At 36.1% G+C, this 27,473-nt stretch overlaps 1 protein-coding gene across 7 annotated transcripts in view; it reads right to left on the bottom strand.

The window, feature by feature from the left end:
- Positions 1-12,930: 12,930 nt before the first annotated feature.
- Pum (pumilio) overlaps positions 12,931-27,473 on the bottom strand; it is a 122,762-nt gene continuing 108,219 nt past the window's right edge. For 4 of the 7 annotated variants that reach the window (XM_071771393.1, XM_071771374.1, XM_071771384.1 and 1 more), the window contains 7 exons: positions 27,180-27,299; positions 26,448-26,519; positions 25,417-25,711; positions 24,699-24,939; positions 23,973-24,363; positions 23,015-23,183; positions 12,931-22,917 (listed from right to left, as the gene is read on the bottom strand). In XM_071771393.1, coding sequence (XP_071627494.1) covers positions 22,590-22,917; positions 23,015-23,183; positions 23,973-24,363; positions 24,699-24,939; positions 25,417-25,711; positions 26,448-26,519; positions 27,180-27,299 — 1,616 coding nt within the window. In that variant the 3' untranslated portion in view covers positions 12,931-22,589. The remainder of the gene's footprint in view (positions 22,918-23,014; positions 23,184-23,972; positions 24,364-24,698; positions 24,940-25,416; positions 25,712-26,447; positions 26,520-27,179; positions 27,300-27,473) is intronic. The other 3 variants (XM_071771417.1, XM_071771410.1, XM_071771402.1) reach the window with 2 other exon arrangements.

Genomic DNA, 27,473 nt, shown 5'->3' with positions numbered 1-27,473 from the left:
GCTTTTCCTTTCTATTATATTATAGGTATTCTGGTCACTAAAAGGTATAAATGACAGACGGTGTAAATAATTCTAGCTGTTCTATAGGTATCTGAAACGCAAAAAGCTAAAATTTTCTTATTCAGAAGAAGTATATGTGGCTATCGTCTGAACTAAAACTAAACCAATATTTCCATTCTAGGCAGCCTTTTTATCAAAAATATTATTAATCAATATTAAATAAACAATTTACGGTCTGAGCTTGGATTTTATAGTAGCCTAATAATATTTTTTATATACTATATTTACATATTTTTTTCAACCTTAATAAACAACGCGCCGACTAACTTGTCAGACTTATAACACAGCTTCTATTGGAGTAGTAAAATCCCCTCACTCCCCTCTAATTAAATCGATTTAAATAATAGTAAAGAATTTACTACTCCAACAGGAGCTGTGTTGTCAGTCTGACAAGTTATGTCGGCGCGCAGTTTATTAAGGTTGGAAAAAATATACGTGTAGTACACAAAAAATATTATTAGGCTATTAAGATCCAAGCTCGGACCGTAAACGGCTTATTTAATATTGATTGATTGTATAACGGTCACATAAAACGGGGGGCCTTATTTCTCTTATATTATTAAAAATATTATAATTATTTTAAATTTTGTTAGTATTTTATTAAAAAAAAAAAAAACTAATAAACTGTTTAAAGTACAAGCTCGCGCGGAAGCCTGATCTCGCGATTTAGATGAGGAAGCTACACAAAACAACTATTGGTATGAACTGTACTGAGATTGTATATTCGTTACCGACTTACAATTCAACGCTTAGTTTTCTATCAATCAAAAGATATGCATATATACAAAGAATTGTCATACAGAAATTAATGCTGTATAAAATACAAGAAAAAAGAAAATGATTAGTCATATGGAATGATCCTTTCTCTGATTCTTATAGAATTGTCCTTTTCTTTAATACTCTGAGGAAAGAAATAAATCTCTTATTTTCAATCGATTAATATTCATCTGAGAATACCGAATATTATATGTTATTTTATGTTGAACTTGTTAACGTAGTCAATATATCATCGCATATCTGTTTTTCAAAGAAAGGATCAATTATAGTCAATTCACAAAATAATGCATAACATTCATCAATTTTCAGTAATATATATACCAGAAAGAAATTATGATTGAGTTAATGCGTCAATGTTCTTTTAATCATAAATGATCTATAGCGAAATATAGCTTGTTTTATTCTCAAGTTGTTCGAATTTAGCGCGTTCTCAAAAATATCGACTCGTTCGTGAAATCGATAGCGTAGCGGCGACCACGGTGCCGGAAGCTAGGAGCGCGCTACCGATTCTCTTTTGTCGTTACCGGTCCGAGCTTGCGACGCGACGAGCCGCGTTCCGCGCCATTCGCTCAAGGTCTGGGATACAGTACGCACGTTTCGAGATCGTGGTTCTTTTGCTCGATTAGGAAGATTCGTTCGAATAAGCGTAATCCCGATAAAGTACGATCGAGTTAGATCGTTCGGTCGTATACATTAATTGTACGAGGCGTGATTCGGAAAATACGGAAGAATATTCTATTCGGAAAGTATCGCATAAAGCTGCGCCATTGAATAAGTACTTTCGGCCTCGTGCCCGCGTTAACACGCGTGGTGTGATTCTCGAGATCACGACGAAATTGATTCCTGCGTGCGTGCGATTTCCGTGGTTATTACTGCCTAAGACAAAGAGAAAGAGAGAGCGAGAACATTCCAGCCGACGCCCGAAGGACGAAGGACGCGTGCTTAATAAGAAGGACGAATTCCGCTGGCGCTCGAGAATTACATCCCTGGTTAATGCAGCCTATGACGATCGAGCTGAGTTCTTCAACGTTAAGTACTTCGTTTCCTTTCTGTCCGTGTTTCGGATAAGCGTGGACCACGCCATTGCGGGCTCTTTCAAGCCCTTCTGATTACATCGGATAATGCTGTCTAACGACGGTTTCTATCGCGAGATAGATCGCAATATCGATAAGCCGCGCATCGGTTTACGCCACGTGTACACGCATTAATTGTATTTCTACCGAATTCCGCGTTGTTTTTGACTCGAGACGCTTCGTTGTGTTTATGTCGGTACGGTAAAACAACCTTGATATTTGATACCTCATTGTTTAGCCCGTCACGCGGGTCTCTTACGTTCCAGTAACAAAAGTAAAGATTCTCGGAAAAGGCATTACATGTTATACCAAATTATATAGCGTTCTATTAATATTCATTTATATTTCTTAGTTTCGATATTACGTTGCGCATTATTCAAAGAATTAGTTCAAGTTTTCGTTGCGAGATAGAAAAGTAATGTGATTTGCGATCACGACACGTACAGTGTCTTTAAGAGGCAATAATAACATAATTATTGCCAACCTTTATATTATATTTAATTTGCTCTTTATTTTTAGGATATACGGATGATTATCCTTCGACTTTAATTTGAAATGTGCTATTATTCTATGTGTTTGCCATTTATATTGATTACTATTGTATGCTTTATTAATATTGTGTCTCTGCTCATCAGGAAGAGCTTTTGTAAATATACTGAGATAACTAAATCCCTGTTGTTCGTTCACCTTAGTAACATTTCACTGCTTGTATTCATTCTATTTTAAACACAAGTGCTTGTTTTCAACAATTGTTTTCAACATGAGTTCTCACGCGTGAAGTTAACTTCTTATTTTTTAGTTGTTATGTGTTATATTTTGTATATAACATAACTTTAGTAAAATAAATTTTTCTTTTTAAGCATGAATACAAGTTGATCACGTCTGGAGCCGGAGAAGGTCTTTAAAAATAGGTATTTTTCAAGAATTTTTAATTAGGTGAACGAAGAAAGCGAATAACGTTAAACTTTGCATGTTCTTTTAATCTTATTTTAAAATATTCCTTTCACGGAGGAGCGTATTTGGTAGGCGCTTAAGCAGGGCCTTAGCAAACTCTTATATATTGCATTAAACTTATATAAAATCAAGTTATAATTGATTATTATGTTTAATTATAAGAAAAAAGTGAAAATATTATGTGTATTTAGAAATTTTTCATTTTTCGGTTAATTTTACTGTCAGAACAATATAGCAACGCTGCGCTTTTTAGGGCGCCGATTGTAAAATGTGAAGTTGATAAAAAAAGTGTCAATGTAAGTGTCAATTTCATTAATCAAAGAATATTGTGACATTTTCTTTTTATCAAAGAGAGATTTTATAATAATAATGAGTGATAAGAAACATAAAGTGAGGAGTAATGTGGGCAAAAATAAGGAACAATTTGTGAAAATAAAAATTGATAATAAACCGTACGCGTTATGAATAAAGTGTGACATGAGCGCACAGCTTGCAGCGCTAACATTGCCAAATAATTCCTTGAAAGTCGCTATCAAAAATATTCATCTATAAACCACATTTCAAGTCAGCTTTTAACATAAATATTTTGTTTAAATATTCGGTGACTCTGTATTTTTATCGGCACTATCGATCGAAAGTATAGAGTTTAGCGAATATGTAGCGCAGTTAATATTTAATATCTTAAATCTTAAGATAAACAAATTATTACATTAAAATGTAGAAAATAGACTTTTTCGATAACGTCACATATAAAATATCGAATTTTCAAAATCATAATTGTTCTTTATATGTTCGGTAATGTGGTTTAATTTTTTTCTGACGTAAAGATATGCATTTTAACTTTCTCGTACCAAAAAAATCAGTTATAATTCTTGAGACTTTGGTGTCATGAAAGGAATACCTTAAGAATATATTTTTATTTTTTAAGTAAGAAAAATATTCTTCTTATCTATGTTATATCTTGATCACTAAAAGACGTAAATGAGAGATGAAGTAAATGATTCCAGCTGTTCTAATAAATATCAGAAATGTAAAAACCAAAAACTTTCTTATTCAAAATAAGTGATGGCTATCGTCTGAACTAGAATAAACATTGTTTATTAGTTTTTTCTTTTAATAAAATACTAATAAAATTTTGAAAAAAGTTTTAATATTTTTGATAACAAAGCCGCTTTTACACACACAGAATAGAAATATTGATTTAATTCTATTTCAGACAATAGCCACACTTCTGCAGAATAAGAAAATTTTAGCTTTTTGTGTTTCAGACCTAGTTTCATACCTAGAACAGCTAGAATTATTTACACCGTCTGTCATTTATAGTGACCAGGATATAACAGAAAAGAAGAGCATTTTTGTTACTTATATAAAAATAAAATTTTTAAATAAGGTGAAGAGAACATGCAAAGTTTAACGTTATTCACTTTCTTTGTTTCCCTACAAAAAATTCCTAAAAAATATCTATTTTAAAGATATTTTAAATCAGAATACCCCCGTTAATAATTGTTTACATTCTCTTCCTGACGGAAGAGATTTTATCACCTCTCAATATAAATATAAAATTTATCTTGTCATGGTTTTATTTGATTACTCCGGCGTTTTTATATTTGTGATTCAATTAGATTATGGGGACGGCGAGATGACAAGCTCAGCGCAGAGGGCAGCACTGAAATTGGGGACATGTCATATGTTTACGTTTAAGGGGATCCTGCAGTGACTGGCACTTCCTCGATGTCGACAATGTCAACCTTTCTAATTTTGTTTTCCCTATATCTGTCTTTGTCTAACGAAATGACATCTGTCCTTTTTTCGATTGCTCGCCATCTCTCGCAAGATCCGGCAACTACTGTTGCTGCTCTTCTTGTCATTTGCATCCGTATTTGCATTACTAAAATAATTTTTTGATGGATCTTTTTTTGTACGCATTGAATCTTACTTCTACTTGCACGATATTATTCCTACATGTTTTCCCAAGGGCAGATGATAAAAATTATGTATGTATAAACTACAGAATTTTTGTTTTAAGCAAATATTGTCGTCAGGTGACAGCTGCGTATGTGCCCAAATAAGTAATATTTTTAATTTTTTGGTGTTTTTGATATAAAATCGCGTTTTCTACCCTAGATTTTTGTGCGTACTTTAATTCTAGACCAAAAACTTGCAATTCTGTAAAGCCAATTAAAAAATCCATCGAAAAACGATAATGTCGGTAAATCATACGGCTGCAGGATTCCCTTAATGAGTAGAGAGGTTTGGAGAATTTTTTAACATGTCGGGGGAATGTGTGTGGCATATGGATGTAAAAATAAGGGAGGGCATCGGTTTCCGAGGGACAAGATGATGAAAAAACGGTGGATCACTGCTATAAAACGCGATTTATGTCCGAATACAAATTCGCTGTGCACAAATTTTAGACCTGAGGATTATATTACCACCGGCTTTAAAAGTAGTGAGTTTACAATAAAATTAATAGACATATCTATAATGAAACATATGTTTAGTCGCGAATTTGTATTCGAACATAAATCCTCGCGTTTTATAGCAGTGATGATCCACGGCCGTTTATTTTTCATCATCTTGTCATTCTTGTCCCTCGGGAACCGATGCTCTCCCTTATTTTTACATCCATATGCTACACACATTCCCGGCATGTTAAAAAATTCCGAAATATTCACGTTTATGTACACAGATTTTCTCGTTAACGATATGCTCGGTACTCAGTGACAGCTCGGTGCGTCTCCAACTTTGCTAGCGCCCCTAGCGGCTAAGAGTGGCGCTCGCCGTCCCTATTGTTTATTTTGTTTATATTATTAGGAAATTGTTTAATGTTTTAGTCTAGTAGACTAATGTTTAATGTTTTAGTATGTTAACTTAAACATTATCATGTTTTAATATTTATCTTCTTCTTTTATATTCATAGTAATCCGTTCCGAAGAAGACTAATTATGATAAGTACAGTCGAAATGTTACCCATGTGTATTGTTTATTTAATAAAGTGTTTTTATTTTTAGCCAATATCCTTTTGTTGTTGCTTGTAATTTAGCCGTAATTTGACCAATTAAACATGCATAGGTAAAATAAATTTAATAAGAGTAAAAGAATATTATAAACTACAGTTATTTCTCATAGTCAATAATATAATTATTGGTATGCATTTAAATATTACATATGTAAATATTATTATGCTAAAGTAAAGGTTTTTAATGTAAGACTTTTTTAGATAGAAAAGTATATGTATAGAACCGTGATTTTTATACATTACATTTGCGAATTTTAATTTTTAAGTTTATAAATATTTATTTAATTAATTATATTTGCAATCTTTATATATTTATAAATTTCTAATACATATACATATATATATATTTATTTATAAATATAAAAATTAAAATTTGTAAATATAAACGCAAATGTAACGTATAGCGCATTGTCAATTTGCCAACTCGAGACTCTGCACTCGGCGAGACACGAGACACGAGACGCGAAACCCGAAATGCGTGGCATCGTGGTATAGCCGGCGCGTGCTAACGGCAACGCCGCACCGGCAACGTCACAGCTCAAGAGAGAAGGAGATAGCAGATCGTATGTCTGTCCTTCTCTCCCCGCTCGAAGCTTGCCGAGTGCCGAGCGTACGCACGGACAGAAGAGGGGTTTGCGCGACCAGCATATCCCTTCCATCTGAGTAGTTCGGACACGAACCATAGCACGGACATGAACCATGTGTGTACCGTTACCGAGCGTAACGACGTAGTTGATGTCCACTTTCTCAGGCGGCGCGTCAGTATACGTCCGCTGGAACGGAATGATCCTGGTGGCCGCTCTTAGGTTTCTCTCTGGTACTAATGAAAAGTGGGAATATAAAAAATTAGTGATAATTGAAAAAAAATGTAAAAATGCTGTCATCTCATAACCATATTTTCTAATATAAACAGTTGTATAAGTTATATGTACGAAATAAAATGTTCCCACTCTTCAGAATACGTTCACAAACAATAACGTACCGTTGAAATTGAGATTGAAAACCTGGAAAAAAAATTAGAGCTTTAAAGAAATCGTGTATATTTTCCACAAAAATATACACGCAGGCTAGTAAACCGAGATGGCGCAGCAATCGCACAAAGACAGATGTCATTTCGTTAGACAAAGACAGATATAAAAAAAACAAAATTAGAAATGTTGACATTGGCCGCGTTCAGCAGACCAAGCCGCTCAGTAGCAGTCAAACGTGATTGGCTCTTACTTTTAGAACCAACCAATCAACGCGGAGTGTTAATAAGACGAACTCAACAATTGTGTATGCTGAACGCGGCCATTATCGACATCGAGGAAGTTCGGCCGTCACTCCAGCATCCCCTTAAGGGGATCCTGCAGTGACTGGCAAACTTCCTCGATGTCGATAATGTCAACCTTTCTAATTTTGTTTTCCCTATATCTGTCTTTGTCTAACGAAATGACATCTGTCCTTTTTTCGATTGCTCGCCATCTCTCGCAAGATCCAACAACTACTGTTACTGCTCTTCTTGTCATTCTGCATCCGTATTTGCATTACTAAAATAATTTTTAGATGGATCTTTTTTTGTACGCATTGAATCTTACTTCTACTTGCACGATATTATTCCTACATGTTTTCCCAAAAGCAGATGATAAACATTATGTATGTATAAACTGCAGAATTTTTGTTTTAAGCAAATATTGTCGTCAGGTGACAGATGCGTATGTGTCCAAATAAGTAATATTTTTAATTTTTGGGTGTTTTTGATATAAAATCGCATTTGTTACCCTAGATTTTTGTGCGTACTTTAATTCTGTAAAAGATTTTTGCAATTCTATAAGCCAATTAAAAGATCCATCGAAAAACGATAATGTCGGTAAATCATACGGCTGCAGGATTCCCTTAACCCCGTACTCTTATGTTTTAATATGTAATTATGTATGAAATAAACAGGGTGATTTTTATTTCGTGTGCCAATCATATCCGCTATAATTATCTCAGAAAGTATTGATTTATTGGAAAAATGTTTCAGATAAAAGTTGGAGAGTTCAAAAAGGACCAATAGACACATTTATTAGATTTTGAGTCCGGGACCTGTGTTAAGCCTAATAGGATCCAAGTCAAATTATTTAAATAGAAACCCCCTTTTTATGGTATCATCTTTTTCTACTAATTAATATGAACAACTTTTGTCTGAAACATTTTTTTATTTGCCTTATACTTTTTGAGATATTCAAGGAAAACTTGGTATTTTTTTCAATATTTGGCTTACAATAGATGTTTGTCAATAAATGTTCGTCGGAGTAAAAAGTGGTACAGGACTTTTTGACTTGATTTGGTTTCAAGAATATACTCTGTTGCAATAGTATTCTAATTTCTTTAAATAATTGTGTACACATGAAAGCTTCAAAAAAGTGTATACACAAATATTTAAAGAAATTAGGGTATTATTGCAATAGCATATTCTTGAGACCATATCAAGTCAAAAAGTCTTGTATCATTTTCCCCTCCGACAAGCATTTATCAAGATATAAGCTAAATATTAAAAAAATTACCAAATTTTCTTTGAATATCTCAAAAAGTATAAGGCAAATAAAAAATGTTTCAGACAAAAGTTGTTTATATTAATTAGTAAAAAAAGATGATGTAATAAAAAAAGGGAGTTTTTATTTAAAAAATTTGACTTGGACCCTACTGGGCTCAACATGGGTTCCAGACTCAAAATCTAATAAGATCATCCATTATTCCTCTATAAACCCTCCAACTTTTATCTGAAACATTTTTCCAATAAACCAATACTTTCTGAGATAATTAGTGAAGATAATTAGCATACAAAATAAAACTCACCTTGTATAATTAGATATAAATAATAATTACAGTTTTTGTATTATGTTATATAGTGTTACGTCATTCTTTATCAGTGGAAATTCATACAGTGCAGAGTAGCATGGAGCAGTTTTGAAGAAGAAAGAGATAGAAAGATAATATCAATATTATTTTCTTAATATTGTATATAATACTATTATTAAAAATAACAATTTGATAAAATTTAATAATATTCATTAAAATGTTTTTAATTTTTAGCAATATTAAATAAATATTATCTAGTATTACACAAATAATATTATTGCGTTTACAATATCAATATTATTTTAAAATTGTATGTAACAATACTATTAAAAATAATTTAATAAAATTTAATAAAAATTATTAAAATGGTTTTTTAATTCCTAGCAATATTATACAAATATCACGCAAATATTATAGTAATTTTACCGTAATATTACTGATATATTGCAGTAATATTACCGCAATATTACTGAAATAAATATCAGTAATATTACTGATATTCATTTTCGCGGACATTTTAATATTACTGAGATATCTCAGTAATATTACTGCAATATTTCTGATACATTTCATTGTAATATTGCAATGAAAAAATAATATTGCTGCAATATTTCTGCAATATTATGTGCTGTGTGGGATATAACACACTATAAGAGATATTTTTTATATGTCCTTATATAATCTTATATAATCATATATGACCATATAAGATCTTATCCGACCAAAATTCATATATAAGCATATAAGACCGCTTCTTATATGAACATATAAGATATTATAAGGGTTTTTTTTCCCGGGTTAGTCATTTATGCCTTTTAATACTCAAAATAACTGCTACATTTCTCAAATTTTTTTGTTAATAACTTTTGAATAAACAACGAGCGCAGGCTAAAACCTTCTGAAGGTCACTCAGAAGGGTGACTTTGACAACATACTAAAATATCAAGGTCATCTAAGGTGACCCTCTCAATGTGCACAATTACCCTATTTAGCCTTTTGAAACTCACATTACAAAATACTTGGGATCCTATCGTAATTGTCTTATCAACTACACATCAGTTTCTATTGTTTTTAATATGGTTAATGAATCGTTTGAATCGGTTTTAGTCAATTCATTTCAATCGTTACAAATCCGTGAAATAAGGAATTCAGATTCATACCGATTCATTTATTTCAATCGGTTTTTATCGTTTTGAAGAACGCCGGGAACGGGGCAACTAGCGCCAGGAGTCGGAGGCCACTGGGCTCGGTGTTCGGGCCGGCTACTGCCAGGAGGTCCTTATAGGAAGAGATCCCTTCAGTTACGATACTGGATTTCTCTATTCTTTTCGCCTCGCAGAGAGTCTGCTTATACAGGATGAGGAAAAAGTGTGGAACCGGTGAAATATCTCGAAAACAAGATATTTTAATTAGGAAAAAATGTTTTATACATAAGTTGTATATAGGGCTTCAACAAATGCATCAAACGGTGGTACTTATTTGACCTTAAGCGTGTATGGAGGAGCTTTCAAGATCAACTTTAAAATTTTTAATGGAAACTCCCACTTTTTATTTAATATTATTCTTATAGCTGACGTCGAGAGCTTTTCAAAACATTGTCAATAAACTTCTTTCGGTTGAGTACTTTTCGAGATATGTTGACAAAGTTTAAGTAGGTACCGTCGGCATTAGCATTAGCCAAGGTGTACCACGTGGAGGTTGCAGCCTCAGTCAGATTTACACCCCGTTGTGTGTGTGTGTGTGTGTGTGTGTGTGTGTGTGTGTGTGCGCGCGCGCGCGTGTTATATCAACATATATCAACGGTTATTGAACTCATTTCATCAGTTATTCTCTGCTTCTCAATTCTTCGACGCTCGCAGGTTTTGTTTTATAAACATGATCTTTTAAGAAACCCCATAAACTCACGCTAGCAAGCGCCGGCAACGTACGCTGTTGACAGGGATACGCTAGCAAGCGCCGGCAACACACTGTTGATAGGGATACGCTAGCAAACGTCGGCATTTCTGGCGATAAGCAGCTGAACTCCACGGTCAGGGGCTTTTTCTCTTTCAAGCTTTTGTAGTTTAATAACCGTTGATATGTTGATATAACACACACACACACGCACGCACGCAGGCACGCACGCACGCACGCACGCGCGCACACACACACACACACACACACACACACACACACACACACACACACACAATGAGATGTAAATCCGACCGTGCAACCTCCACGCGGTACAATTTGGCTAATGCTAATGCCGGCGGTACTTGAACTTTGTCAACTCATATTTCGAAAAGTATTCAACCGAAAGAAGTTTCTTGATAGTGTTTTAAAAAGCTCTCGATGTCAGCTTAAGAATATTAAATAAAAAGTGAGGTTTCCATTTAAAATTTTAAAGTTGACCTTGAAAGTTTCTCCATACCTACGCTTAAGGTCAAATAAGTATCATTTAATGCATTTGTTGAAGCCCTACAACTTATGTATAAAACATTTTTATGTAACACGTGCATGGAAAGTGGCCCATTACGCACGCTACGCGTGCGTGATAGACCACTTTCCACGCACTTGCAACATAAAATAGGGTGTGCAAGCCGTGCGTAAAGATGAAAATTCCCGGGTGCGGTGACCGCACTCGCCTTCGGCTCGTGCGTCAACTCCGCACCCGTGGATTTTCATCTTACAGCACTTAATTGTTACACAAATAACTATTTCCTAAAATGTTTTGTTTTCGAAATATTTCACCAGTTCCAGACTTTTTTCTCACCCTGTACATTATGACTGGATGTATTTTAAATACGAGAAGCGCTTTCCATTATGCCCGGCCGTGCGGCATTTTCGCGAACTAATCGCCGATTGGTTGATGCGGATTCAATTTATATCATTGATATACAATAGAAAACGAACCGATTTGCTGCCGTAAAGAAGATAAGTTGTATGTCAGAAAATCCTGATAAACGATAGATGTATCGGTTCGGTTAAGTCGTATAAATATCGATGAGATGTCTATCATTTTATTCTTATATATCCGTATTAATGCATACGGTAAAATTATTACCATAAATAACGATATATATACTAAATCGTGTATATATAGATTGATTCAGACGGGCAATAATTGTACATATAGAAAACGATTCATAACTATAAAATTTGTATAGTTTTATTTCCTTATTCGGATCTAAAAAGATAAAAACCGATTCGATTCGATTCATGTTTTATCTGTCTCCTAATATGCAACGATAGAACCGATAAGATACGATTAAAAACGATACAGATATAGCCGTTTTTAATAGTTTTCTATCGGAGATGGTTACCAGGGCGCTCTCAAATAAGGCCCTTGCTAAGTGATTTGGATGATTGGGTATAAGTTTTTGACAGTACTTTAGGCTTCTTGCCCTTATTTCTTGTTTGATTGTAGGCATTTGGAAATACTCATGTACTTCTGCGTTTTTTGTGAACCATGGAGCCTGTGCTGAGTTTTAGTATGCTATTTTGGTATCGTTGTAATATTTCGATATTTGAGTTGCTAGCTGTCCCCCACTGTTCAATGCCGTAGGTCCAGGTTGGCTTTAATACTATATACTATACTATATACTAATAGCTTGTTTTCGAGATTAAGTTTGGATTTTCTGCCAAGTAAGATCATAATAAGCTTTCACGTGTTGTTAGCCAGCTCATTGCGCTTTGCACGGATGTGTTCAGATGGATATTTAAAAAAAAATGTTCATGGCTCATAGCTTCAACACACGATTAATTCGACATAAATATATATAAATTAAAATATAAATAAACTATATATATAAAATCGACATAAATAAAAGCCGCGCGCTATTCCCTGATTTGTTATTCCTGGACAATTTTGTTAATTACTCGCGAACTGCAAATGAAATTATGGGACCAACGCGGCAAAAGGTTCCCAAGGGATCGTATTTCACTATGTTATACTAATTACAGTAGCAAATAAAAATTGCCCACTTACAAGCTTAACTCCTGTCGCTTCAAAATGGTAAAGAAACGGGCGCGTTTTCTTTTTCGCTTCCTCTGTTCAAACAAAGCTTTGAGCTGGAATAAAATGTATCTATATTACTTAGAATTGACGTAAGCTTTGAAATTTTGTCACTCGTGTCATCAGCTATCGTCACAGTCTCAAACTTGAGGTACGTACATACTATTATTACCCACTGCGTCGTATTCCCCTACTTGTAATGGAAAGTGGAAATAAAGTACACATACTTTGCCATTCAATGTATGGTTTTATATCATAATGTTATTACAGAAATGGTATTTCATAATAATTAAAAGTAATAGTAGTTTTATTGGTAAATCACTCGCGCGGGTGCGCCGACGGATTGATTTTATCGCTTTCGAGACGTCGGCGTTCACATCGATCGACGCGCACACACGGTTTCTTTTCCATCTTCCTTTTTTTTTGTTCAATTACATTTTCTTTTTGCATCAAATCTTCCCTTTTTTCACCATTATCATTATTATCATCATACATAATGGAAAAAAATGTTACATTTGTACAGCCATCATATACATGTTACATTTAGAATACCGTTAATCCATTATTCACTTTTTTTGTCTCGTTAATGTGTGTATAGAGAGTGTCATGTTTCCTTTCCTTTTCCTCTCGGCGTGTGTATGTATACCTCAGTGCGTGTACGTTATGTATGAGAGTGTGGGGCGTGTGTATGTGTGAATATGCCTACTTAATGAGTGAAAAATGCTATTTAGTCTCAACACAAACTACCAGCACGGCTTTCTGCATCGTATAAGTCGATCGCTAGGAGGTGGATCCCCAGAAGAAATTTCGATGGAATTCGGAATTACATTTTCGCATCTATGTATACGTATGTATGTATGCTCGATATATCGAGAGGGAGAAAATATGAAAATTCATGTACGTACGCAACATACAAATCGACGTCCTCGACCTCCCGCTAACAACGTAGATCGCCCTACGTGCAATTTGTATTAAATCTATCAAATGTGGCGGAGAGAGAGAGAAAGAGATAAAGATGATAATAAATAAGTTCTAAAAGTAGGCAGATATTTTCCGCTGCGTACAAAAAAAGACAAAACTCAAGGAAAACTCAAGCAATACATGTGTGTAAGTAAACGATTAATCAATACAATAATCACTGCGTCTACTTACTCGTAATACGTAGCCGTTTGCAGCACGAGAACAAATATTTTATCGCTATAATCCAATATATGTATAACCTTCCTTGATTGATTATTTATAACTTCATTTACTTCATTATTTCAATGCACGGCGGACCGCTACCGAGACGATTCTAAGATAATAACTCGATAGAACTCGTAAGTCCTCAGTGTCTCATGTATGTGTGCGTGTGTGTGTGTGTGTGCGTGCGTGCGTGCGTGTGTTTGTTGGTTTGTAAGTGTATAAAATGCAGTTACATTGTCGCGAATTTTTTTTAATCGAAAGAGAGGGAGGCGAGAGAGAGAGACAAATCAATTAAAATCAAAGACGGCTTACTTCCGCGTGGAAAATTATCATGGCGGACAATTAAATTAACAAAAAAGACAAACGTAGATACACGATAAAACTTGTCCAAGCCGATGGATAAACGTAAAACGAAACCAATTAGACCGGTTCTCATCGAATCCATAATACGTGCCTAGTTCAACGACGTACGTGATGGACTTGCAGCCGATCGTTGCGGAAATTAAAAACGCGAAACTCATAAAATTACGAAATCAAAGTGAAATTATTTTCAAAATCAACTCATCGCGTAGTTTTTTTTCGGCTTGCAACGCCGAATAATCTGCAAATTGCAAACGTCTCGATTGTTGCCTCAAAAAACTGGCGCTCTAAAAGTAAGACGTTATAAAAGCCGGCTTAAAATTAGAAATTTCCATTCAACGCTCGCTATTTTGAAAACCACTCGAATAAAATTCACGCTTTTATACAGAGAAAATTATTATCAAGAGAAAATCTTGCTAACAGCGATTTTTACAGACCGGATTAAACTTGGCACTTACGTTCCCGGAAAATCGAAAAACTCTCTTGTATCGTAGTCATTATTTGCAACAGACATTAATATAAACGTTAAATTAAAATTAATGTTATTAATATATCACAAACCAGTTGAACCACCGCTAGTGTAATTGCAAATGTGATATTCATAATACTGTTAATTATCGTTTTTCTATTTCCTTTTAATTCTATATGTATTCTCGAGACGATTACAAACACAGATTACAATTGCATAAAAGCATGACAAGTGATAATTTACGCGCCGCTTTCACGCCGTGTCGTCGTCGCGAACCGACCGTGGTCTCAAAATAGTTAGCAATTCTATTCCAAAATAAAGTAAAGTGCTAATCAAACAAGGACAGAATGAGCAAAATCGAGAGGAAGATCTCTTGAACAGAAATAGATAGGGAGACGATAGCGTCTGCTTAGTGTTATTTTCAAATAACAACTCAGACAACACGTATGTCTAAAATCGGGACATAAGACGTCTTAAAAAGACATCTTTAAGATGTCTTGCGTACCCGATTTTGGCATGGCCAGTCTTTTTGCTCTGGGGGGGAGTTTGTCGAAACGCGTTTCGGAGATTCTGCGAGTGTGGTCGAGTCGTATCGCCTAGGTGTTTCGCATCAAACGAATCTATGGTTTTTTTTTTTTTTACAGTTTTTTGTTTGTGCACGTAATATGCTTTTTTGTGTTTGTGTGAAGTGGCAAGATAACGAAGACTTCGCCCACTCTAGCGCATCCAATGAGATTGCCTCGAAAAGAAACTCTCTCTCGCGCGTGTTCCTTCTTCCTTCCTTCCTTCTTTTCTCTTTCTTTTCGCTTATTATAATGACATTTTTCTCTCGTTCTTTTATTTTCTTTTGTTTAATCTACTTGCACTGTCTTGTCTGTTTGTAAAAAACATTGTCGAAAATGATTCTTTTTTTTATTCTTCAATGGCTATTTTATCGTCTCTACGCGTTCTATACACTAATATACAAGTTATGTGTGTGATCTTGCGTTTTTTTCTCTCTTAAATCCGTATGCTTGTCCGTCCCACTTATCTAATTATCTGCTAACATGGAATACACTTCTTGCAGCTGATTTTTTTCTTTTATTTCCCTCTGCATCTATCGTGTGTATCTCAGACAGTATCACCGGCCCGTATATATCGTCGTGCCCCCTGTGCAAGGCGTATTCCTTTCGGCGAAGATTTCTTCGCCGATGTCAAATAAAATGCTTTACACGAAGAAAATTCGATCCAAATCACGGGATTCCACAATTCCGGCATTACCGAGGGTAATGTTTCGAGGTATCTCGCGTTATCTTTTTTTTCTCGCGAGATAACGCCATGCTCAGGGGCCCTTACGCATTCTTATAAGAGCCGGTGATCGATACGAACAGTGTTACGCGTTACATATATGACATATATCAGACAAATATATATGAGATATTTATATATATATTTAATATATACGCGTTCTTTTTTTGGTATATATACGAAATATATATATATACTTGGTTTAGCCCTGCGATTCCGTATATTGGTGTGTTCGTGTCATTCGCGAGTGTCTCGGCGTAGGGGGGAGAAGAGCGGTGGAAATGCATAACCCGTGAAAATGATGAGAATAGCGCGCTACTGTACATCAGTCTTAATATCAGGGCGCACCATTCCCGTTGCTGTTTGCTTGCTTATCCATCTTTGCGGTTTTACGTATCGTCGGCCTCAAGGCGAAAGCCCCCGAGGTCATCAATCACCTATCCCCTCTAAACGTAATTATTCGTTTACAGAGCGAGAGCAGAGGCGTCGTCCCAAGATTTTTGCAAATTCATTACATATGACCGAAGTTTTCTAACTGAAGTTGCATAAAAACCAATTCCAATAATCCTATTACATCTCTTCCACTAATATATTTTATAAGAAAACCATTAAGTGTTAAGTGACGATTACGCCAATCGAAGAAATGCAGGATACATAGACAGAAAGATTAAATTTTGACGTTGAACTTTCAGGTGCCGACAAGCGTTAAAGCCGACGATATTCGCGAAAGGCTGGGGAGGCCTCTCGTTCGAGCAAACAACTGTTCATGTACCAGCGCCGTGGCAGTTGAATCCGGTGGGCGTGAGGTGAATACATATGGGCAATCGAAGAATGTCCACATGTCGATTTGTTTCCCAACTGTCTCAAAATTGCACAATCGTCTTTTGCAAGTATGCACGTGTATGGTACCGTGTATGTGTATTAAGTGTTGGTGCCTTTGTGGATCCATGGGTACGATGTAGGGGTGTGTGTGTGTGCGCACGCGTGTGCGCGCGCGCGCCTGCTGTTTTATGTACTTGCATGTTTTGTCTGTATATGTCTGCAAAGTGGGAGGTCGCAGATCCTTCATATATATATGATACAATTAGCGTGTAGTATTAAAATCATATACAATTGTTACAATATTTAAATAGTACTTATTACATATATATATCATACCGATAAGGCTTAGATATACATATACAGATATATATATATGTATACATATATTTATATATATGTATAATCAATATTTATAGTGTTGCTTAATCTGCTTATATCTTAATGCTTTAAATGTCCCGGTGAGAAAGGGCCTGCCGGTCGTTTTATGAGTCGATTCTCAAAGAATAGGAGAGAAAGCGGGTAGAAAGATTCGAGAGATTGAGAATGAAGAAGGAAGTGAAGATAGCGGGAAAAGAAAGGTCTATCCTGAAGTACAAATGTTCGAAGAAATAACCCAGTTTTGTCACAGGAATGCTTTCTATGAGATATTGTCGTAAGTACAACGAATTCAATATTTCATTGATAAAAAAAAGAATATTGTATGCGCATTGTCAAAAAGCTGAAGATTACGAAACTCAGAATGTTTTCCAATATCTAGAAGTATGACAACTTCAAATGGATTTAAACTGTTTCACGTCTCTCTATCTCTCTTAATAAATCTCAAAATTAGTTTTAAATTCGTATTTTCGAAGTTTTAAATCGAAGCTTGACGATATGTAAAATATGTAAGATTCGTAAAATTTGCTTTTTCCTAATTATTTTTTTTACTAGTTTTTTTATCGGTGAACATAAATTAAGAATTCGTTACATACGACGATATTTCATGGATACAATTTTTCTATTTTTTCGCTCAGGCATACTTCCGCTCTTCGAAGTGCGCCATTACAGAACGCGCGTGGCACTTAAAAAAAGCTCCCATTTCGCGAAAACCTCCGTATAACATCACATCAAAAGAGCAGCAAAGATGTCCAAGAATTTATGCGGGGAAACGAGATATATTAGTCAAGCACTTCTCCCTTTGCTTCTCTTTCGCAAATGAAATATACATCGAGTTTACAGATGTTACGAGTTTACGGTGTTCGAGACTGCTATCGCAAGCAACAAACAACATAACAATGCCGTCGTCAATTTACGCTCGCTAAAAAAAAAGAAAGAAAATATAATTTGTACGAGGCTGATCATACTTCGAGACTGTCTGGATCAACGTGATTCGTAAATTTTGCTTCCAAGAGGGTACAGCTGACGAAAAATAATAAAAATCGTATAAAGATCGAATGAAGATCAAGTGATTTCACCGGTCACCGTTCCTTTTCTTTTTTTTCCGCACTCCATTTCTTTACACGCAATAAACGCATTTACTCAGGCAGCGTCTCATCAGTAATATCGCATTTTTTTACGCTATATAAAAAATTTACACTATTTATAATTAAAAATCGATAAGAAGAGTTCTTTACTTTTTTTCGTCTGGTACAAGGGAAAGGCTTAAATAGATATATGACGACAGACTGCTAGATTAATGCGATTTCTATCCCTAAACGTTCATACCAAATTCTCAAGATATTTTATCATAGGGAGGAAAAGGAAGGGGAGGGGAAGAGAGAAAGAGAGAGAAAGAGGAGAAACGTGATAAAGATTAATGAGAAATGTACTTGGAACATGTTATACCATATTTATAAATGTGTGTGTTATGTGTGCCGAGCTTATACATGCACATATGTATATATGTATATGTATATATTTATATATGCGTGTACACATACGTACATATATATGTATATACGTGCGGATTTATACATATGCATATACACACATATATTTACATATGCCTTAGCGCGATTAGTAATAGCGGAATTGAATAATCAAATAGGGGAGGAAAGGGAGACCGTTAATCAAACAATATCCAATAGCATAGTAATAATAGTAATAATACAATATCATAATAATATAATGATAATAGTAATAAAAATACGATAGGTAAATCGATAATCTTACGTTAGCTGATAAGACATGAGATATTTTGCGTTCGACTTACGCTTCGTGCCGTTTTTCTTTTTTTCGCAACGTTTTTCTCGCTTAATTTATACCTCGCTTCCTTTACACGCGATTTCGTCAGGTATGATCGATGGATCTATTACAGATGAGAGGCGCGGTGTTTCTTGTTCTTTTTACGACTTTTAATTTACAGATGATCGCGCGATTTATCATTACGGATGAAGGAACTATTTTTTTTCTTCTCGTCACAGTTTCCTTAAACATTATGAGCACGTTTTACACGTCTCTCGCGTTTACATAATTCGTCTCTTTTTCTTTTTTTTTAAGCGGTTTTTACAGGTCCGACGTCCTGTCGACTGAAGATGAGGTGGCAGTTGGAATGTCTGTCTATATTCACGAGAGGTCTATCAACCGTACTTTTCGCATCTTTATAGCGTGTTACTGTATATGTGTGTGTGCATGTAAACATGTGTGATACATCGAGCAAACGTGCAACCTCAGCAATTTTCGGAAGGGTCGCCCACTGCAAAGAAGAAACGAGAGTTGAGCGTCCCACGGAATTTACACATCGTAAGCGACATCAAACGGTGAAATACCGCGTTTACTTTTGTCGCGTATTCGTCCGTCACTCACGCTCTTAACAACGTTTTGACAATAAAGTAATCTTTATTTCAAACAAAGAGAGAGTGAAAGAGAGCGAGAAAGAAAGAGAGAGAGAGAGAGAGAGAGAGAAAGAGAGAGAGAGAGAGAGAGATGACGGAGGGGGAAGGACAGAGAGAGAGAGGGAGAGAGAAGTACTTAAGAATTTGTCAATTTCGTTAATAAATCGTTATTTACAATATCTTACAAAGAAAGCTGCTACGTTCTTCCCTCTTCTTTACTTTTACTTTTTATACAGAGTCGTGCGACAGACAGGCGTTTAATCTAGTTTGCTGGCGAGTTTTGTGAGTTCTTTCATCCTTTTTTCCTCTTCGATTTCTACATATTCAATATCTACCTTGAAATGAAATATATCACACATTGTACACTGGAGGGCGGCTGATAATCGGCGAGAGAAAGAAACATAAAAGTTATGCATATAAAAATTTGTCCGAAATGAAAAGGATCTCTTACATTAGGTGGCATTTATAAGCGCGATCCCAATGAAAATGGCTGAGTGGCTCTTTGTCCTCCAATGGTTTATAATACAATTGAAATGTTCAAAGTGTGGCGTGTGTCTAAATGTATATATATGTATATCCGAAGAGATAATGATAAGGAAATGGCGCGAACAGATTATAGATACACATGTATTATGCACGATCTCCTGATATTTTTGTTTCTCGAGAACGCATTTATATCATTTATACAATGTACAATGGTCTTCGGCCTTTACGTTCTAAGAATGGTAGCTGCAAATTATTCAAAGGAGGGACAGGTGGATCTCTCTCTCTCTCTCTCTCTCTCTCTCTCTCTCTCTCTCCCTCCCTCCCTCCCTCCCTCCCTCTCTCTCTCCCTCTCTCTCTCTCTCTCTCTCTCTCTCTCTCTCTCTCTCTCTCTCTCTCGTGTGTGTGTGTGTGTGTGTGTGCGTGCGTGCGTGCGTGCGTGCGCGCGCGTGTAATTTCTTTTTACCTAGTGCAAGTCCATGTGTGAAAGATGTTTATATCTTACAATTGGATAGATACTTCGGAAAAATGTCAAATTGGATGAGTTTGGTAGAGGAAAGGAAAAAGGAGGAGCTATGGTTGGGACAGCAGCGTTGAGAACGTAAATCATAAAATTTAATATAATTAGTAATTATTATATAATACATAATATTCACAGACTCTGTCAAAAATAAGGGGAAATGTTCCCGTGAGAAATAAAATATTCACTGAATTTATCGGTCCTCGCGTATTTCGGATATTCGTACCTATACACATTTGTTATTTATTTATATCACAATTTATACAAAATTCGAGGATCTCAAGAGGGCTCGAGGGATACGGGATGGTGGAAATGAAAAAGAGAGGGAGAAAGAGAGTGAAGAAAAGACGTATTCCTTACTCCAGAAGCTACGAACATGAAAAGTGAACAAAAAAAAAACACGGTAGCACGAATAGCTTATCTTGTTACCTTTTTCACTTTGCCTGCTTTTATCTGTCTTCACTTTCTTCTGTGTGTCACGCAATCATAGAAAATCAATGCAAACAAGAATTTAAAAAAAACTAAACCTTTTCTCATTTGGAAACTTTCGAAAGTTAAAAAAAATAAAGGAAAAAGAAAAGAAAAAACAAATAACGAAATAATCACTCTTTGTGAACGTTCCAAGTAGTCTCAGGGGGACAAATCGATGATCAGGTCAGAGGTCCAGGTTCAGGGGTCAATGCCTGATTTTTCATTCCCATGTCAAACGCTATGCTACATTTAAATAACATATCTATAACTCCTAAAACTTCTACATCTCAAGTTTTATCTTATTCTCTCGTCTGCTGACTCGTTGATCGAGCGCATACCGCACGTTTAAAAATAATACTAAAGCAGCAATTGTGTGTAAAAGAGGAAGCGGCGCGGTATACGCGAGATCGGGAACGTTACACATTACGCGTAGCGTGTTGTCTGTATGTATGTGTGTAATGTGTGCGCACGCGCGCGCGCGCGCGCGCGCAAATGTATGTAATGTACGTGTAATGTGTTACAACCCTCGTACAATTCGATATAAATGCATGCAGCACTAAGACCTAACTGTCTCTAAAACTGTTCGTGATTTTGTCGCGTCGTCCTCGTAGAAGCTTGCTGTTAATGTCCTCGCCGAGTACAATTCTCGCACATCGTAATGCTCTGTTTTGTTCATTCTCGCCGAAGGATAGAGCTCTTATTTCTTTCTCTTTTTGTGTGCTGAATCGAGGGGACGTAACGCACCTAATAAATCCAGCGTAACGGCTCTGCACAATAATTCAATAATCGAGCGATCCTCTTACGGATCTGTATGAAATTAAATTTTATACGGCACAAGACCAGCCAATGGCTTAGCTCAGCATGCGCCGATTGGTCGTGAAACGTATCTGAAACTCGTCGAGCCAATCATGAAAAACATCGTTTGCAAATCAGAAATCATAGTGCAACTTCTACTTGGTATGCTCGATATACTTTTAATGCGAATATCTCTACGCACGTGATACTCCCCCACGTAAGGATACGTATTGCAAAACGATAGAAAAATGCACTACAACGTATCTATCCTCATTTCTACGGACTGCTTTTTTTCGTGGGTTCTCGTTAAAACTTTGCTATAACGTGATCTCGCGTTGCCCGGGTCCCGAAGAAGCTGGTTACTGTACAAATATCGTCAACTCCACGATTGCAAAAATAAGAAAAATCGTTACATTTCTCACGAGAAACAATCGTCCAAGAATTTTTTTTGCCTCTTTTTCATTTGCTTTCGAAGGACACGGGGCAAAACGAGAAAAGAAACAAACGTGGGAAATTCGTTGAAATTCGTCATTCCCGTCGATAGATAGAACAGATCTCGCTAAGGTAAAAGATAGGATAGTACTTAACGCGACGTGCGGATATTGCAGTTCTTCTTGCCTCTTTCTTTGCGGATTTCTCTTTTCCTTTTCCGCGGCGAAAGGCAATCCCATATACGCGCGTTTATAAAACCTGCGTTGACTGCTGGCTCGATGTTGAAACCGAACCGGACGCGGCAGATGCAGGCGGTCCGATCGGACCGAGATCGCCGCCTCCGCTGCTCGTTGACGTACCAGCAGACGTCGCTCCTACTCCCATTGCCGAAGCGGTCTTCATGAAGAACTTTTCCAGTTTAACGATAATGTGCTTGCCATAGGTATACTTGCGCAAGCTTCCCAAATGCGGCCGAATCTTATGCATCAGCACCTTGCGTTGTGCCGGCTCCGCGACGTCAATCATCTTCTGAACGACGTAATTGGCATACTGATCCTTCATCATCACGTTCAGCGCACTGCGCGATAAGAAGAGAAAAAAAAACAACCATTAGGCTTTCGAGAACATTCGATTTAAATCCCCTAAAAATGCATTCAATACGAAAGCGCACTCACTTGTCGTTGAAGCCGCAAACTTCTTCAATCAGTACAGCGCGTTCCTGTCTTGTAGCATGAGTCACGCATTTTTCAACGACATTGCTCGCAAACTTGTGCTGGGAAAGAGCGAGTACTTTGCCTCTAACGCTGCTGATTAATTGCGCTTTATCTTCTGGCTTACCGTGTTCTATGAAAAATATAAGTAAATATCATTATTCATATTGACATATTCAGTCGAACCTCGCCAACTCGAACCTCAAAGGAGCAGAAAATAATTCGAGTTATTAAGTATTTCGAGTTATCAAGATTTCGAGTTATAAAAGTGTGAAAAAAATTCGACTTATAAAGGTTTTGAAATTATACATAAATAACTAAAAGTTACCGCAAAAAAACAGAGTAACAAAAAGATTTTAATAACTTTAATCATTTTAAAGAAGTAAATTCATATTTATTTATAAAGATGCATATAAAGAAGCTGATGTAAAATCTTTTTACTTTGAGTTATAAAGGTTTTATTGATCAAAATTCAAGATACAGAGGTCAATTTATAATATTAACCTCTATATCTCAAAACAATTCTTATAGAGGTAAACTAAAGTATAATTGGTACGCCGGAAAAATACTTCGAGTTAATCTCTTTTTCTTCGACTTATAGAGGGTTTTTCAAAGGAATGAAAAAAATTCGAATTATAAAGGTTTTCGAGTTAACGAAATTCGACTGCAATAAGATTTGAGTTAAATTAATAGTAATGTAAATAGTATAGCAATGTTCATTTTCATGAATAGTAATAGCGATACGTAATAATAAGAATATTTAGAAGATAAAGATAATACAAATACCATATTACTTTTACTAATAATAATACATTTATATCGTCAATCATCAATCAATAATGTATTGAAATCTTTAAATTGGTTTCATCTAAAAAATCTTTAATTCTGATAATCACATTGATATGAAAAAAATGATATTTACCAAGCACATGTTGAATGACGTAATTGCCATATTGATCCTGAATTAGTTGGTCAGTGGAATTGTGCAACTCTTGCAGGATTCCTTGAGTTTGTTCAGGAGTGCAATGCTCGAGGATACGTTGGATCACTCGGCAGCCATACGGATGAGTACTCAGAGAGTATACCTGTCCCGCAAAAGCTCCTATCACGAACTGCAATGCTCGCGGTTCAACGCACTCGATGCATTTTTGTACAACGTGATTCCCGTTTTGATCCTTAACGCACTTCAACACATGCCCATCCAGTTCCCGTACGATTTCCTGTTGCTGTTCCGGTCCGATCGACTCGAGAGCCTTCTGTATAACTCTGCAGCCATACATTTGCAGTGCCAGTGGTAAAACATGTCCGCGAACCTGATATAAATGAAAAAAATTATAATACGGAGAAACACTCATAAGATATCTTTAATATAATTATTTGATAAAATATCAGACTAGTGCGTAATCACGGTGATCAGATGACACGCAAAATTTTTCCTCATATTTAATATAGCAAGAGTCGTGATTAAAAGTAATAATAGCAATATAGTAATAAGATTAAGTAAATCTATTGACAATCTAAGGCTGGTTACATTCTGAGAATGTATATAGAAATTTACAGAAAAAAATATTCTGCACGAAATAAATTACAGTGAGTTAGTTCCAATAAATTCTCCTGGATAAAATAATTTTTCGGTACTGGAATTTACCTTTTGGGCGAGAGTCGATTTCTGTTCCTGTGTGCCGTATTCGAAGAACTTCTGAATAACGTAATTGCCGAAGACATCTGTCATAAGGGAATATGCAGAAGAAAGGATCTCTTGAAACACGAGCTGTTTCTCGCTAGCCGAAGCTCGTTCCAATTTCTGCTGAATAAATCGCGAACCATGCTGATCTTGACTGAACTCGACTATGTGATTAGCCAAATCGCGTAACTGAAGACTCGGGAAACTGAAGAGAAAAGAACACGTATAATTTATTAGCGCATTGAGCAACTGCGCACTGGGATAAAGCTACTGATTACGATATACCACGTCAAAAACAAGAGATCATATGTAATATATTCTCGCAATATGCATCATGTTCTTTTATCGCACACTATTTGCGCTTAGAATTTGAAGACTGCTGAAGACTCTTTCTTTATCTTCTTAAATTAACAGGTATCTTAATTAATTATAGAAATATGTTTTTCAGAGAAAACAGAGGAGATACGTGTGGATAAAATTTCATTCAGCAAGATAAAAAACAAAAAGCAAGACAAAAAGAACCTTGTCACAACAGATTTACCGGACGGATTTCTATTCTACTCACAAACGATGACATTTAAGAGAATTAATTTATTTTTATAATAGTGCAAAAAAATGTATGATTTCGTTGCCGAGCTCATAATTTAAATGTTATAACCGTAAGAAATCCCATCAATTTTACCGATTATTTCGAAAATCTTCCAATAGGCGGGATCGTCCTCCGGAATTTTTATCGCTGATATTAGCAGCACCTCCACGGCCAGGCTTGCCTACGAGATTGGGAAACAGAGAACTACTAGAGCCAAACACTCCATTGGCTGTTAGGGTGGGTACCGCGCTGGCGCGGAACTTGGCTTCGGCACCAGGAGCTGCTGATACTCGACTGGCTCCTCCGACAAGACCACCCAGAGATCCTCCTAAAGTCGGCGGTGGTGTTAATGACAGGCCCAAGGGACTCGGTGACGCGGTAACTGTACCTGCATGACAAATCAAAGCGGTTAATGACAGATTCTTTAATCAATTTGGAGTCGATTCGTCCTCGAATATCAAAAGTCGTCGTCATTTGCGGACGACCTTCGATTTCAAATATCACATATCTTTATAAATAAAAACAAAATTTTACTACAGCGATATCTATTTTAACTCTTAAATGCCACACCTCTCAAGAATCTCGTAAGTTCACTGAGAGGCCTAAAAGACCCCAGCATGAAAAATGTCTCCTTACTCATTGATTTTTTTATCTTTAGTTATGACAATTTTTTTCAATGTTGTTCAAGATCTAGAGAAGAGTATAAAATGCTAATATTGTTCAAATTTCAATTTCAACATAATATAAAAAATTAAGTAAACTGAGTACTGCTAAGTGTACACACGGGTAGGTCAATCACTCAACTATCATCAATGAAAGCATGAGCTCCATTTTTGGCAAGAACATTTCAAAACATTTCATTCTAAAGGGTCTGGGGTCCGCTGGACTCCACTGGTCATTTAAGAGTTAAATCAAATAAATAAGATTAATTATTTCGACTACTGAGAAGCTTAGAAATTCCAATGCATAAGTCTCTTATTATTAATTACTATTATAATTAATTAACAAAATTCCACTAATTATTGGACATATTCGTTAAACAAAAATCAACTCCAAATTTTCTGAAATTACATGAAGAATAAGATGAGCACTCGTATCTAGTTATGCTCGATCTGTATCTGTACCTGTGTCTGTATATTCTTTGCAGGAAGTACCTGCATTTGTAGCTAAATACACTCTGTCCCAGGTACCTGTATCTAGAGAAAAGAGTACTTCTTATCTCACTGATCGTGAATGATGCGCTGTACAATTTTTGTACAGAAGCAATGTACAACAGTGTACAACTGTATAGAGGCTAAGTCTAATCCCGTGGGGGGGTATTATGTTAAAATCGCTACGAATTACAGTGACGTAGGTACACTGTGTGATCGCTCTCTGACAAAACAGTCATCCTTGCGGGCGCTTACTCATTCCCAATTAAGACGTTTTCAAGCATTAGGATGTAACATAATTTATACGTCGGGATCAGTTTAGAGAGAAGGGTAGTGTTGTTATCATAGCTGAGTTATGTATACAAAAGGCATGTGTACAAATGGATTACAATATATTATTAAGACACAATGTACAACATAGATAATCGAGCGTCTATGGCGATTCCGAGATGCCTCATAGCCGTCGTGTACAGGCGTCTAAAACGGAACACTTGAATCCTCGAAAGTATCCTCGCTACACGTTGAACATACGGGGAAATGAGACGATAAGAAAAGCCGACAAAAAACGAGGCTATTTCAACTTTCATTATCATTTACACCTCTCCATACGTTTTCTGCGCAACGGGGACATTCGAACGTATCATTCTAGACGCCCTACACCCCGTATATCAAAGTACATTTCACACACAACAAAACGGTCCTTACCGAGGGCGCCGTAACTCTGAGGCCACTTCGCCCGGCTATATTCCAAGCTTGGACTGAAGGCTGAAGTATTTCTATCAAAGGAATCTCGTCTGCCGGTTGAAGACGCACCGAGGCCTAAACCTGCACACAAGACGGACACCGTCATCTTTACACAAGATGCTCGAGGGCAACTGGTATCGAGCATATACAAGAGACGTGACGATCAAAAGAATTGCGATAATCAACAAATCGACACAAACGCTCTACTGAGAAAGGCACGTAGCTGAAAGAGAGTTGGCTATATTCAACACGAAA

This window comes from Temnothorax longispinosus, chromosome 1 (genome assembly GCF_030848805.1).
Source record: "Temnothorax longispinosus isolate EJ_2023e chromosome 1, Tlon_JGU_v1, whole genome shotgun sequence".
Lineage (NCBI taxonomy): Eukaryota > Metazoa > Arthropoda > Insecta > Hymenoptera > Formicidae > Temnothorax > Temnothorax longispinosus.
Note: the sequence above shows the minus strand (reverse complement) of the source record. Positions and strands in the feature narration are given on the sequence as shown.